Source organism: Gigantopelta aegis, chromosome 9, assembly GCF_016097555.1.
Source record: "Gigantopelta aegis isolate Gae_Host chromosome 9, Gae_host_genome, whole genome shotgun sequence".
NCBI classification, from domain to species: domain Eukaryota; kingdom Metazoa; phylum Mollusca; class Gastropoda; order Neomphalida; family Peltospiridae; genus Gigantopelta; species Gigantopelta aegis.
Window position 1 is genome coordinate 24427777 of NC_054707.1, and position 17266 is coordinate 24445042.

A 17266-nucleotide genomic window follows, 5' to 3' on the forward strand; every position below is an offset into this window, starting at 1 on the left:
TTAACCAGTTGTGGCGCACTGTCTGGAATGAGGGGCAGAACGTAGCCCAGTGGTAAAGCGCTCGCTTGATGCGCGGTCGGTCTGGGATCGATCCCCGTCGGTGGGCTCATTGGGCTATTTCTCGTTCCAGCCAGTGCACTGCGACTGGTATATCAAAGATCGTGGTATGTACTTGTGGGATGGTACATATAAAAGAACCTTTGCTGCTAACCGAAAAGAGTAGCCCATGACTGGGAAAGAAACTATTTAGTGGTTGTTTTATTAAAACGCCTCAACAACAAACTAGTAAACGATGTGGATGGATACTTATGTTGTACTTTAATATTGGTTATAAGCCAGAACATGGTTTGTCAGTACAGAAGACATTATTTCTGGAATGTTCAAGTAATTTCGAAAGTTAAAGGGACTTTTTTTAATGGTAGAACTCAATATATCGCCAAAATTACATTAGTGGGCGTTAAATCGAGGTTATACTGTATATGTAATCTCAGTTGTTGTTTTTATGTGCTGGTGATTTTTGTGATGAACACGTTATACTATATCATTTAATTCTATACTTTTATATATATTTTTTATTATTTGTATTTGGTAAATACAGTCCTGACAGGTTTTTTTCTTTCTTAACCCCCTCCCCCACGCCATTCCTGGCACTCATGTTAACATGGGGGGGGGGGGGGGAAACACCTAATAAATTCACACGCATAATTTAATTTTTATTACGTTATTTATATATATGCCATACATCACACCACAGCCGGTTCTAAATTTGGCACCATCAACTCAAAATTTTCTCCAATAGGCAACCTTGTTACTCATAACTAATAGGGGAGCGGTGCATAGCCCAGTGGTAGAGCACTCGCTTGATGCGTGGTCGGTCTAGGATCGATCCACATCGGTGGCACCATTGGGCTATTTCTCGCTCCAGCCAGTGCACCACGACTGGTATATCAAAGGCTGTGGTATGTGTTATCCTATCTGTGGAATGGCGCATATAAAAGATCTCTTGCTGCTAATCGTAAAGAGTAGCCTATGAAGTGGTGACAGTGGGTTTCATATCACAATATCTGTGTGGTCCTTAACCATATGTCTGACGCCATATAACCGTAACAAAATGTATTGAATGCGTCGTTAAATAAAACAACAACAACAACTATAACAACAACAACAACAGCCCCCCCCCCCCAAAAAAAAAAAACCCAACAAAAAAACCCCAACAACACCCCATAACTAGTACTTCCAAGCATTACGATATACCACGTTTCATTTGTGGTACTTTGTAAAAAAAATCTATTTTCCAGAGTATTTCGTTCAAACGTTGCAGCCATTTGACATGAATGGATACATAATCTACATAACATTAATGTTTCTCAGATAAATATGTGAAATATCAGGCTTCGATGGCACAAAAATGAACGTCAGGGTCGAAACATGTCACAGGTTTTAAAGACAATATCTTGGGGATCCTGTTGTAGTTGAGGCCATTTTATTATAGACGTAAATATCAGCTTCTTTTACAGTGGATAGCATCCCCATTGTTTCCAAAAACGGTTTAGATCTTACTGAGGGAAGCGAGACGAAAGTTTAAGTTTATTTAAAGTTTATTTTGTTTAACGACACCACTAGAGCACATTGATTTATGAATCATTGGCTACTGAATGTCAAACAATGGCAATTTTGACATTATAGTCTTAGAGAGGAAACCCGCTACATTTTTCCATTAGTACAAGGGATCTTTTATATGCACTATCCCACAGACAGGATAGCACATACCACGGCCTTTGATATACCAATCGTTGTGCACTGGCTGAAAAAAAAGAGGTTAAGATGCGAGTCTGTGCGCACGATTCTGGATATGTTGTAATCCTATCATAAAATTAGTCAATATCAATCATTTAGATTTTTGTTTTTAAAACAGGAATAAATTGAGAAAATTACCTCGATTTAACGTATAAACCTTATTTGGGTATAAGCACGAACATAAGAATAAACAACAATAACAACAACAACAAAAGTCATTGCATCTAGATATAACGTTTTGAAAAACATTTTTTTAAAAGGGGTTTTGACTGGAGGGGTTTTGGCCGGGAGGGGTTCTAACCCTCAAATATTCCGGATCTGTATTAATGTGAAAACATATACATGTAAAAGTTAAAGTTTGTTTTGTTTAACGACTGCACTTGAACACTAAACAAATTTAAGTAAGGCACAATAATTCTGAATATATTCCTTTGAATTCTTTATCGTCTCTTTCGGTTATTTGTTGCACTGGTAATCCATACGACGAAAGATAAGGCACATTCGTTTGGCAATTCTAGTAATCAGAATCGGAAACAAGTGACGTATAATTCAGTTCCGACTGGATTCCAGCAATTCCCGACCTAGACGTGGTGTGAGCAGAATCAAAGATTTAGCAAATGTTAGAACGGTGCGGTCTCTAAATACTCCATAATTGAGAACATTTAAGACTCATAGTGGGTTATGTATGTATGTATGTATGTATGTATGTATGTATGTATGTATGTATGTATGTATGTATTGATGTATGTATTGATGTATTGTATGTATGTCGAGGTTGACTGTTACATACATAGATATTAACGCACTGGCACAGGGGATAATTAAATCCTTTCTAGCCTCACAAATTGTCCCGTGCCGTTGCTGGGACTCGAACCTATGGCACCGAATCGCCCGCAACTTTGCAAGACTAACCACGATGCGCTATGAGCTATCGAAGCATCCATAAAAAATGTATGTATGTATGTATGTATGTATGTGTGTGTGTGTGTGTGTGTGTGTGTGTGTGTGTGTGTGTTGTGTGTGTGTTGTGTGTGTGTGTGTATGTATATGTATGTGTTTGTGTGTATGTGTGTGTGTATGTGTATGTGTGTGTCTGTGTGTGTATGTGTGTGTGTGTATGTGTGTGTCTGTGTGTGTGTATATGTGTGTATGTGTGTGTGTATATATGCATGTGTGTGTATGTGTTTGTCTGTGTGTGTATGTGTGTGTGTGTATATGTGTATGTGTGTGTGTATGTGTGTGTGTATGTGTGTGTGTGTGTGTGTGTGTGTGTGTGTGTATGTGTGTGTGTGTCTGTGTGTATATGTGTGTATGTGTGTGTCTGTGTGTGTGTATATATGTGTATGTGTATGTGTATATATGTGTGTGTGTATATGTGTATGTGTGTGTGTATGTGTGTGTATGTGTTTGTGTGTGTGTCTGTGTGTGTGTGTATGTGTGTGTATGTGTGTGTGTATGTGTTTGTATGTGTGTGTCTGTGTGTGTGTCTGTGTGTATGTATGTGTGTATGTGATGTGCGATCGATCTAGGATCGATTCCTGTTGGTTGGCCCATTGAGCTATTTCTCGTTCCAGCCAGTGCTCCACAACTGGTGTAACAAAGGCCGTGGTATGTACAATCCTATCTGTGGGATGGTGCATATAAAATATCTTTTGCTGCTAATGGAAAAGAAGAGCGCATGAAGTGGCGACAGCGGGTTTTCTATCTCAATATCTGTGTGGTCCTTAATCATATGTCCGACGCCATATAACCGTAAATAAAATGTGTTGGGTGCGTTGTTAAATGAAACATTTCCTTCCTTCCTTCGATCCCAAACCCACCGCGTATCAAGCGAGCGCTTTACCAATGTACACATTAATCTCTCTCTCGCGCGACCGGCTTCGGTGGCGTTGTGGCAGGCCATCGGTCTACAGGCTGGTAGGTACTGGGTTCGGATCCCAGTCGAGGCATGGAATTTTTAATCCAGATACCGACTCCAAACCCTGAGTGAGTGCTCCGCAAGGCTCAATGGGTAGGTGTAAACCACTTGCACCGACCAGTGATCCACAACTGGTTCAACAAAGACCATGGTTTGTGTTATCCTGCCTGTGGGAAGCGCAAATAAAAGATCCCTTGCTGCCTGTCGTAAAAGAGTAGCCTATGTGGCGACAGCGGGTTTCCTCTAAAAAAATCTGTGTGGTCCTTAACCATATGTCTGACGCCATATAACCGTAAATAAAATGTGTTGAGTGCGTCGTTAAATAAAAAACACTTCTTTCTTTCTTTCTATCTTGCGCTGTCTCACACTCTCTATATATTTATCTCTTTGTCTGTCTGTCTCTCCCTGTCTCTGTCGTTCGCAATATAACCGTAAATAAAATGTGTTGAGTGCGTCGTTAAATAAAAGATTTTTTTTTTTTTTTTCTTTCTTTCTTTCTTTCTTTCTTTCTTTCTTTCTGTCTCTCTCTGTCTGTTTATCTGTCTGTCTGTCTGTCTGTTTATCTGTCTGTCTCTTCCCCTCTCCCAGCTACGAGCTTGATATTAAACCATACATCTTCAGATCCTAAATATAATAATGCTGAAGATTTTACATGGTGTATCCAGTAAGCTACGCGATTCATATGTTCAGATTGCTAACACAGACTACATTGTAAATCCTGCACCCTTTGGACAGGACTGCTCCTCCCCACACCTTATCCAGGTCACTGAGGTACGACCACAATAATGCGAAACAGAACCTCGCGAGCTCCAGTGAAGCGTTGCAGAAGCCAGTCCTTAAAGTAAATCTGTGGTAGTACTAGCGCCGCATCGACGTAACCAGTGCAAACAGTTTTACGAATAATCGCTTTTCCGCTAGCATGCACCTAGTATTAGTTTCAGTGGACGACCCATTTATGTTGCGTGCCTTGATCAGTAAAACAGCTAGCTGTTAGTGTTATAGTAACCGACAATGTCGACTAAATTAAGAGAGGTATGCTGCGAAAGAAAAAGAAATCTTCACGAATATCCACTCGTCCGGGACTTCCTGGCAGAAGCTCTGGGAACCTTCATCTTGTTGGTAAGCAAGTTTTTCCAATAGATATCCAGGGCCGTGCCTAGCGGGGGTGGGTGGGTGGGTGGGGGTTTGGGGGGGGGGGGGGGGGGGAGTGAATGCAAAATATACGAAAAAGTTCCCAAGATCCTTTGTGACTAGCTGGAGAATTAAAATCCTATATATTGTTGTACTGCTACCCTCCTCCTCCCCCCCCCCCCCCCCCGCAGTGCATTTTAGGCTCTATTAATATCAGCACTTCTGTAGTTAAATGCTGACTAGTATAATTCTTCACCATACACTAGATGTTGGAAGGGGGTGGGAGGCAAGGGACACTTGCCCCTCATCTGAAGATATACACTGCCCCCACCTCGTTAAAAGACGAATTAATATATAACTTGCGGTAACCCTAAACCCCAGCTGCTGTTATCTTCCTACGCCTATGTTAATCTAAACACAGCTACTATTAGCCCGACACAGAGAGAGAGAGAGAGAGAGAGAGAGAGAGAGAGAGAGAGAGAGAGAGAGAGAGAGAGAGAGAGAGAGAGAGAGAGGAGAGAGAGAGAGAGAGAGAGAGAGAGAGAGAGAGAGAGGGAGCGAGAGAGAGAGAGAGAGAGAGAGAGAGAGAGAGAGAGAGAGAGAGAGAGAGAGAGAGAGAGAGAGGGAGCGAGAGAGGAAAAGAGAGCCGGTATCTGGATTAAAAACCCCATGCGTCGACTGGGATCCGAACCCAGTACCTACCAGCCTGTAGACCGATGACCTAACCACGACGCCACCGCGGTGAGGGGGCAAAATTTATGATGTTATCTTTATATAGGTAGGCAAACGTCCTTGTATGATGTTATCTGTTATTTTTATGTATGTGCGTGCGTGTGGCTGCGCGCGTCCTTGTGTGTGTGTGTGTGTGTGTGTGTGTGTGTGTGTGTGTGTGTGTGCGTGCGTGCCGGTTTTTGTTTGTTTTGTTTTTGTTTATTTTTGTTTATTTTTTTTTTAAATAATAAAAATGCCTCAGGATTTAGTTTCTTTTCTAATTGCCAGGTGTTCGGGCAGGGTTCCGTGGCTCAGTTCGTGCTCAGTGGCGGCCAATCGGGATCGATGATGTCAATCCACTGGTCCTGGGGGATCGGCGTAATGATGGGAGTCTATGTCGCCGGTGGAATCTCAGGTATATATATATATATATATATATATATATATATATATATATATATATATATATATATATATATTATATATATATATATATATTATTTTTTTTACATTAATTCGGACAAATAACTACATTTCTTACACACCCGTTGATGAGAAAATCATTCGTTATTTTTGATGACACATACTTGTTTACACATATATGTGTTAACAATTTCAAGACATACGACTGGCAGCTCCTAGGTGATGACCAGGTTCCAATGCCATACATCCGATGAAAAAACAGCACGGTCGAAATCGATTAAACGTTAGTTAACCTGACAATGATTTGTCTGTGATGCGTAAGTGCAAGGACTGTAAATAACTTTTAGTCGAAAAAGATGTTAAAATTTGCTTAAAATCTAGTTTTGAGGATATGTAAGAAATAGAATAATACATTCGTGACCGTTAGATACCATTTATCTTACAACTCGTTGTAAGATAAATTGTATCTAATGGCCACTCATGTATTATTCTCTATATATTCTCAAATGAATCAGTTACTCATGTAGGCATCTTTGCTTAATTAAATCGAGAATATATACAGATACATGCATACCTACCTACCTACCTACCTACCTACCTACACACACATGCACACTCCTACCTATCTACTTACCTACCTACCTACCTGCCTACACACACACTCCTACCTACCTACATACATACCTACACATACACCACACACAAACGTCTACCTACCTACCTACACACACTCCTACCTATACTTACCTACACAGACACACACACACACACACGCACACACACACACACACACTACCTACCTACCTACACACACATACACACACATACACACACACACACATACACACACATATACACACACACACATACACACACACACACACACACAGAGATAGAGAAACAAACAAAATATATTAAATTAATATTTTAACACGTGTTACGACTATACATGCATACATACTTGGTCTACAGTAAGATAAGAAAACCCCCAAAACATTATTATTATTATTATTTTTAATGAATTCAGTTTCCTCAATTTTTTAGGCGGCCATTTAAATCCCGCTGTTACGATAGCCCAGGCGTTCCTCGGTCGACTCTACTGGATAAAGGTTCCAGTCTACATTATTGCACAATATGTCGGCAGCTTCCTTGGTTCTCTTTGTGTTTATCTCGTGTATACAGGTATTTGCTTTTATACACACACACACACACACACACACACACACACACACACACACACACACACACTGTACACACACACACACACACACACACACACACACACACACACACACAGACATATATATATATATATATATATATATATATATATATATATATATATATATATTCCATGATCGTCTTTGATGATATTAAAGCCACCAAATACGTAGACTCCCATTTTTATAGGGAGACTGAGTTTTGCCAAAATTAAACGAAAATACCCGAATCTGGATAACAACATTTATTCATATTAATTAGCATTACTGCTAAACATTTATATAGGGTTACAAACGAATCACTACTAAATTTTTACATGGATTACAAACTTTTAATTTTTTTCGACATCTGGTGTATTCAATGGTAGGCCCTACGTGTATTTTATATGCAAATGAAGTCTACGACTGGTAGCGTCTCGAGAAATCCCTGACCTCTGTCTTAAAGGGACAGACCCTAGTTTCAACCCGTGAAAATTAACACTAAGTTTAGTTAAAGGGACAGACCCTAGTTTCAACCCGTGAAAATTAACACTAAGTTTAGTTAAAGGGACAGACCCTAGTTTCAACCCGTGAAAATTAACACTAAGTTTAGTTAAAGGGACAGACCCTAGTTTCAACCCGTGAAAATTAACACTAAGTTTAGTTAAAGGGACAGACCCTAGTTTCAACCCGTGAAAATTAACACTAAGTTTAGTTAATCTACAAACCTGTGAGACATTTTGATATAGTTACAACTGAGTGAAACATGAGTCTGTGACTTTGAAATGGTGAAATAGCCTCTAAAAACTCGACTCCATAACTGTTACATCTCAGACGCACGTGCGTTTTTAAAAATAGGAGAAATGAATTTTGTGATATTAAAAATACCATGATGACCAAACACACTTCGAATGTACGGAAATTGATAATCTAAACCATAAAATCTAAGTAAAGTATGATTTCAGTTATCAAAAACATCTATAATAGTAAAACAAATATGCCTTAGTGTTTAAAAACTACGGTATGTCCCTTTAAACAGCAACATTTGCAGAAAATGGTGGACGCTCACACCGCACACCTCACCAAAAATATTTCTTTTGTTTAACGACACCACTATAGCACATTGATTTAGTATTTATCATCGGCTACTGGATGTCAAACATTTGGTAATTTTTATGTATAGTCTTAAGATCGAAAACCCGCTACATTTTACCATTAGTAGCAAGGGGTCTTTTACAGGAGAACACATACCAGTTGTGATGCACTGCCTGGAACGAGAAATAGCCCAAAGGGCCTACCGACGGGGATCGATCTCAGATCGACCGCGCATCAGGCGAACACTTTACCAGTGGACTACGTCCTGCACCGCACACCCCACCAAGTCCGGACCTTAGTCTTTATTACTTCTAGGGGCCGTTCATTTGTTTTTTTAGGGGTATGGAGGGCCTCTTTATCGAATGAATATAAATTTGCTCCTTTTTCTTCTTGTCTCTCTTTCTTCCTGTTTCTGTTGCCTCCTAGGGAGCTGGACGTCGCCCAGTGGTAAAGCGATCGCTTGGTGCGCGGTCGGTCTGGGATCGATCCCCGTCAGTGTGCCCATAGGGCTATTTCTCGTTCCAGCCAGTGTACCACAACTGGTATATCAAAGGCCGTGGTATGTGCTACCCTTTCTGTAGGATGGTGCATATAAAAAATCCCTTGCTTCTAATCGGAAAGAGTAGCCCATTGCGTGGCCGCAGCGGGTTTTTTCTCTCATATCTGAGTGGTCCTTAACCATATGTCTGACGCAGTTTAACCGTAATTAAAATGTGTTGAGTGCGTCGTTAAATAAAACATTTCCTTCCTTTCTTTTTTATTGAATGAAGATAAATTTGCTCCTTTTTTCTTGTCTCTCTTTCTCCCTGCTTCTATTCTCTCCTAGATGCGTTAAATGCGTTTGACGGCGGGGTTAGGACGGTGGACCCCCCTACTGGAACTGCCGGAATCTGGTGTACATTCCCTCGACCCGAGGTATCCACTTGGAATTGTTTTGGTGACCAGGTACTATTTTTACAATGCTTGATTAAATATATGTTTCACATGCTGTTGTGTATTTAAAAATGATAAGCAAAAACAAATTAATTGAGCCTATATATAACATTTGCATAATAATTGTCTCATGAATATCAAAATTGTAATATGTTGTCACTCGACGTAATGTAGTTGGTTTCATGATAAAAACTTTGAAAAAAAGAAGTTGAAGACTGTTTCTTTTAACAACACCACTAGAGCACATTGATTTGTTAATCATCAAACACTTGGTAATTCTGACATATCGTAGAGAGTAAACTCGCTACACGTTTCAATTAGTAGGAAAGGGATCTTTTATGTGCACCTTCCCACAGACAGGATAACACATGCCACGCCCTTTGATATTCCATTCGAGGTGCACTGGCTGGAACGAGACAAAATAGCCCAATGAACCACCGATGGGCAACGTTGTTACAATAACAACAGCGACAATAGCACTAATAATACCTTCCCCCCACCCCCCCCCCCCCAAAAAAAAAAGAAGAAGAAAAAAAAGAGCAAAAAAGCAACAACAAAAAATGAAAAGCAAAAAAAGCAATGGCAGGTTCAGAATGACACATTTTCAAACTTCCAATAACTTGTTTAAGATTAAATGTCATATTATTTGCAAAGCAATGTCAGTTAACATGATCCAACAGTCCATACTTTAATGTTTTTTAATTTTTACACGGGACAAAAGACCACCATATGCCGTGTTACTTCTTGTAGCAGCTTAATATAGACCGGTTTATTTATTATTTTTTGATATTTAAAATAGGCCTACTGAAATGCATTTTCTTTGATTATTTGAAGTAGGTTGACCTCTTTGTCGTTAATATATAAACAACCCATTGAACCCATGTCCATCGTCATATAACGTAATTAAAACATGTTTTGTTCTTCTTTTATTTAAAGTAACGAAGTGAACGCACGCACACACACACACACACACACACATTTGAATTGCTCAAGACACACACATTTAAATTGCTCGACACACACACACACACACACACATTTGAATTGCTCAAGACACACACACACACACACACACTTATACACACACACACACACACACACACATATATACACACACACATATATACACACACACGCCCATACACACACACACACACACACACACATACACACATTTGAATTGATCAAAAGTAACACTCTTTCAATAGATAAAAAGGTCCTGAATATATTATGTACGTTTTGCACCATACAAAGGAATTTTCTTCTTGTAAATTAATTTTTATAACATAACAGAAAATTTCTTTCAGGTATTTTCTACTGGCATTCTTCTCATATGCATCATGGCAATCACCGATAAGAAAAACATGGCGCCAGCATCCGGTCTCGCTCCAATCAGTATCGGTTTCGTGGTGTTCGTCATAGGCATGACGTTTGGTCACAACTGTGGTTACGCCATAAACCCTGCACGTGACCTGGCTCCGCGAATCTTCACCTTGATGGCTGGATGGGGTACCGGCGTATTTTCGTACGTATTTCAGTTCTATTTTCTATTTACTCTATGGTTACTAACGTTACAATTTCAGTTAGTTGTTAAACATTGAATACCTCCATGGAAAGTTTGTTAACGTTTATTTTGTTTAACGACACCACTAGAGCAGATTGATTTATTAATCATCGGCCATTGGATGTCGAATATAATGTTAATTTTGACATATAGTCTTAGAGACGGCACTCGCTACATTTTGTTCCATTAGTAGCAAGGGATCCTTTATATACGCGATCCTACAGACATGGTATCACATACCACGGTCTTTGATAAACCATTCTTTGTGCACTGGCTGGAACGAGATACCATGAATTTCTGTCACTGTTGCATCCTGGCAATTCTTGCAGTGTTTCTGACAGAAAGAAATATTTGGGTATGGCGCTATGAAATTGAATGCAACCACAGTCAACAGGAGGTATGGGAGGCCTCCCCCAGAAAGAAAATGGGTTAAGTTTAGGGTTAGGGTTAAGAAAATTATACAGTTATGATAAGAGTAAGGTATGGCGCCATACCCATTTTACCCTCTGGCAGAAACCCTGTCTTGTCGTTAGGTTTATATCAGATGATCATAATCTGCTGAAGTAGACGTTATCAGACTACCACAGATATGAAAACAAAGTATTTGGTGACTATTTAATTGAGAGTGACTGACGTTTCAAAAATATCAGTTTAAATGGCATAAAATGTGTTTTCGTCACTTTTGTATCTTTGCAATTCTCATCGTTAGGTTTATAATATATCAGCTGGTCCAATATTGAAATAGAATTGGTCAGACGTCGATAGGTGGTCATTGGTGACCATTTAATTGACCGTGACTGACTTTACAAAACATATCAATTGAAATAGAATAAAGTATTACAATTAATATTTTACGTCAGCAGTGATTCGTGAGTGCATGCCATCACAGCTGTACATATTCCATAGAGCTCTATCTTGTGCAAGTTTGGGTTTTCTTGGCAGTGACAATCCTCTTAGAGGCGATGCAGGAAGGCTGGAACATTCTGTTACGGATGACCCAGGGGAGTGACAGTCCTCCTACAGGCGGTGCAGGAGGGCTGAAACATCCTGTTACGGATGTCCCGGACAGTGGCAATACTTCTAAACGCGGTGCAGGAGGGCTGGAACATCCTGTTACGGATGTCCCAGGGCAATGACAGTCCTCTTACAGGCGGTGAAGGATGGCTGGAACATCCTGTTACGGATGGCTCTGGCAATGGCAGTCCTCCTAAAGGCGGTGCAGCAGGGCTGGAACATCCTGTTACGGATGTCCCAGAGAGGTGACAGTCCACCTACAGGCGGTGCAGGAACCATATTTCAAATATATATATATATATATATATATATATATATACAATATTTTATTTATTTATTTATTTATTTATTTATTTATTAGTTTGCTTATTTATTATTTTTCAGGTATCGCAATTTCAACTATTTCTGGGTGCCTGTAATGGGTCCACACATTGGCGCGATACTCGGCTGTTTTATATACAAGTTTTGCGTGGGCTACCACTGGCCTGACGAAGGTGTTATCAAAGACGAAGCGGAAGAAATAATGCTGAACGACTGTGGTAAATACAAACTCTCTAGTTTTACCTTTAATACCTACCTATTCAGTTTTCCGTTTTCTCGAGGTACGCATTTAAATAAACGCCAGTCCCCGCGGTTTTCATACAGTATTGCTAATCGTCTAACAAGAAGGAAGGAAATGTTTTATTCAACGACGCACTCTACACATTTTATTTACGGTTATATGGCGTCAGACATATGGTTAAGGACCACACAGATATTGAGAGGAAACCCGCTGTCGCCACTTCATGGGTTACTCTTTTCGCTTAGCAGCAAGGGATCTTTTACATGCAACATGTCAAAGACAGGATAGTACATACCACGGCCTTAGTTACGCCAGTTGTAGAGCACTGGCTGGAACGAGAAATAGCCCAATGGGTCCACCGACGGGGAGCGATCCTTGAACGATCGCACATCAAGCGAACGCTTTATCACTGGTTCGATGTATATTTGTTTTAATTTTAAGCCACTTGAATACACACACACACACACACACACACACACACACACACACACACAATTTCTTAGTGAAATGTTCCGCTAGACTTACCTTACAAGACAAATCTCGTGCGAAACGTTCTAGTCTAGGGATTAATAAAATAGCCTCGGTTCATTCGCTATCAACAACTAAAACCTCTGTAAAGACAAACATGGGGCTAGGTGATATAACACTTATATGATTATTATTAGTAGTAGTACTTTAATATTAATTTTGTTAAATGTTTTATTCATTTGTAGTTTGTTGTAGATTTTGTCAAATACATGTATTTCAAAACCAATGTTTTCTATTGTAAAATAAGTTTTATTTTGACAAATAAATTATTGTTATTGATATAAGAAATCTATTAGAATTTAGACTCGTTTTCATGCGTATATAAAGAAAACAGGTATGGAACGGGTATTAAATGTAAAATTGGCTAAATTCGTAAGGTCTAACCCGCTGAACACAACTATAATTAACAGTTTAAGGCATTTGATTTAGCACTATGCCCTTCAAGCTGCATAAAAGTGCCAATTTTACGTAAATCAAAATGTAAACATTTACCTAGTAATAAATCAAATAGAAATGAAAATAACTGGACCTTTAACCACGTAAAATGTATTCTTCGAAACCCCTAAAAAATCCCAACAACAACAACAACAACAAAACAACAACAAACAAACAAAAACACAATAAAAGAACAATAGAAAAAAAGAACAATAAGGCATTACACGTTTTATTAAAGCGACATGTTGGATGCTATATTTTGTTATACACGAGGACACCAATTTGTTTGTGGTACATTAACACAAATTTATTTGAAAATGCTACGTGGTAATGGATTGGAAACCATAAAACCTTTAGCGTGGTGCACTAATAATTACTTACTAGCAAATAGCACTTTTCCCCCGCTAACTACGGCCCTGGGCCCCGTTCCACAAAGCGATCTTAGCGCTAAGATCACCTTAAGTGCATATGTCAGCTGTGCAGTTACGGTGATCTTATGGCTAAGATCGCTTCGTGGAACGCGGACCAGATATACATGTACATATATCGTTACTTTTTCTATCTTTTTTTCATCAGAAGGTTCAACTGTTCGCCCAGCTGATGAAATCGATGGCGACGTACACGAATATCACGCTTAACGCATACGATTATACGAGAAGTGACGAAGACGAATATCACGCTTAACGCATACGATTACACGAGAAGTGACGAAGACGAATATCACGCTTAACGCATACGATTACACGAGAAGTGACGAACACGAATATCACGCTTAACGCATACGATTACACGAGAAGTGACGAACACGAATATCACGCTTAACGCATACGATTACACGAGCAGTGACGAACACGAATAGACAGAGACAGATGTACGAACACGCAGTGACGTACTGACGTCCACGAGCTACATGTTGCGACAGATGCCATGTTACATGTACGCACGGACGTAGGAAGGTGCCAAAAAGTGTTGGGGAGGGGCACACACACACACACACACACACACACACACACACACACACACACACACACACACACACACACACACACAAATACATGTATAAATATATACATGTATATAAACCATCGCTGCTACTACAAAGTGGGAGACACGCCCCCTTGCCCGCTTCCTACGCCAGTGCATGTACCCGACACAACAGGAGTCATATCGAATGGAGTTTATTCCGGTGAAAGCTAGAAAGCACAAACAAAAGCTGAGTGGATGGCATTGATAAGAGGCAGTTTAGGACCAGGGCATTCCCCGGTTAGGTCATCTAGATGGATCGCCCAAACACCGACACCACCGAGTCCCTTAGACACAGCCCAGCGAACCTACGGAAGAAAGGAATATTAAACTGGATCAGCAGGAACCTGTAAACAAAGGACGTTTATAGAAGGTTCTTTACGTTAACCCTTTTGTTTTCGAATTCAAACTGTTTAATTAAGCACAACTAAATTAAAGCTGTGTAGAATGGTTGTGGAAATAAAGTTTTCAAGTTCTTCATTGCTTTAAATTGTTCAGCTTATATGGATAGAAAAATAAAATAAACCATACATAATTCATATATGCATAGAAATTGCATTAAATATAAAGACCTTAAAACGATTTAACTTTCACACCACCCACCGAACAAAAATATGAAAGGTGCCCCTGTTAATTTAGTAGTGCCCGTTTTTGTTGAGTTGGTTGAGACCCTATACTCCTAATTTAATTTTGTTTTCAAAACTTCATTTCAGACTAAGATCAGCCCAGAAACTATTTTTTAATAAGTATGAAGGGCTCAAGGGGATAGGATTTGTTTGCGATTAATTAATTAATTCATTAGTTAAAAAAGTTTAGCGTGGGCTACCACTGGTCTGACGAAGGTGTTATCAAAGACGAAGCGGAAGAAATAATGCTGAACGACTGTGGTAAATACAAACTCTCTAGTTTTACCTTTAATACCTACCTATTCAGTGTCCGTTTTTTCGAGGTACGCATTTAAATAAACCCCAGTCCCCGCAGTTTTCATACAGTATTGCTAATCGTCTAACAAGAAGGAAGGAAATGTTTTATTTAACGACGCACTAAACACATTTTATTTACGGTTATATGGCGTCAGACATATGGTTAAGAACCACACAGATATTGAGAGAGGAAACCCGCTGTCGCCACTTCATGGGCTACTCTTTTCGCTTAGCAGCAAGGGATCTTTTACATGCACCATGCCAGAGACAGGATAGTACATACCACGGCCGTAATTACGCCAGTTGTAGAGCACTGACTGGAACGAGAAATAGCCCAATGGGTCCACCGATGAGGATCGATCCTAGACCGACCGCGCATCAAGCGAACGCTTTATCACTGGGATACGTCCCGCCACCTAATCGTCCAACAAGTTCGATGTATATTTGTTTTAACTTTAAGCGACTTGAATATATATATATATATATATATATATATATATATATATATATATATATACTCTTCAAAAAAAGAAACGCAAAAGGGTACAAATGGGTTATAACTCCGATTTTATGTTTCCTACCGGTTCATGCTTTGTGAATATAAGGTCATTGCATGTCCCAAACACATTCCCACGGTTACATTCGATAAAACGCAGCTACTGTGCAATAAAGTTCCAAAATGTGAATATTCGCAAAAACGCAGCCACATGCAAACCATGTCACCACTGCACGTGCGTTGTCTGCACGTGCAACATGAACACCGACAGTATAAAAGTGCAGGGTGTTCGCTTGCCTGGTCTCTGTATCTGGCCGACAGTTGACAATCCAGGACATGCCATGTCTCAGTGAACCGCAGAGAAACAATGCCATCGGCCGACTAGACACAGGCGAATCCAGAACGGCCGTTGTCAGGGCATTCCATGTGTCCCCAAGCACCATTTCCAGACTGTGGGACCGTTACCAGCAACATGGATCAACACGTGACCTCCCTAGATCCGGTCGACCACGGGTCACTACCCCCGGGCAGGACCGCTACATCCGGGTACGCCACCTTCGGGAACGATTGACTACTGCCACCTCCACAGCCGCAGCCACAGCCGCAGCAATACCAGGTTTGCGCAGGATATCCGACCAGACCGTACGGAACCGCCTACGTGAGGTAGGAATTCGTGCCAGACGTCCAGTTCGAGGTGTCATCTTAACACCACAACACCGTCGACTCCGACTGCAGTGGTGCCAGATTCATCGACAATGGCCTCAACTGCGATGGAGACAGGTGTGGTTCAGTGACGAGTTCCGATTTCTGCTCCGACGTCATGATGGAAGATGTCCGTGTATAGGCGTCGTGGTGAACGTTATGCGGCAAACTGCGTGCAGGAAGTGGACAGATTCGGCGGGGGTAGTGTCATGGTGTGGCCAGCCATCTCACACACTGGCAGAACTGACCTGGTCCACGTGCAGGGCAACCTGAATGCACAGGGCTACATTGACCAGATCCTCCGGCCACACATCGTTCCAGTTATGGCCAACGCCAACGCAGTGTTCCAACATGACAACGCCAGGCCTCACACAGCACGTCTCACAACGGCTTTCCTACAGAACAACAACATTAATGTCCTTCCTTGGCCATCGATATCACCGGATTTGAACCCAATTGAGCATCTATGGGACGAGTTGGACCGACGCCTCCGACAGCGACAACCACAGCCCCAGACCCTGCCCGAGCTGGCAGCAGCCTTGCAGGCCGAGTGGGCCACCATCCCCCGGGACGTCATCCGTACTCTGGTTGCTTCAATGGGCAGGCGGTGCCAGGCAGTTGTCAACACACGCGGAGGCCACACCCGGTATTGACTCCAGATGACCTTGACCTTGGTGGTGTGTCCTATCACTTACAATGGACTAGAGTGAATTGTGAACAATCCTGCAACATTTGGTAATTATCGGACTCACCATTCAATAATTAAATCAATTCTCCAAATGTTACGACAATGTGGTTTTGCGTTTCTTCTT

General features: G+C 40.7%; 1 protein-coding gene across 1 annotated transcript; it reads left to right on the top strand.

Annotated features, from left to right (window-relative positions):
• The first annotated feature begins 4560 nt into the window (after positions 1-4560).
• Positions 4561-14811, top strand: LOC121381107 (aquaporin-10-like). The gene is made up of 7 exons (XM_041510225.1): positions 4561-4834; positions 5846-5972; positions 7025-7162; positions 9101-9219; positions 10515-10732; positions 12170-12324; positions 13887-14811. Exons 1-7 carry the CDS (start codon positions 4727-4729, stop codon positions 13946-13948), a joined length of 927 nt encoding a protein of 308 aa, XP_041366159.1. The 5' UTR covers positions 4561-4726; the 3' UTR covers positions 13949-14811.
• Positions 14812-17266: the final 2455 nt, after the last annotated feature.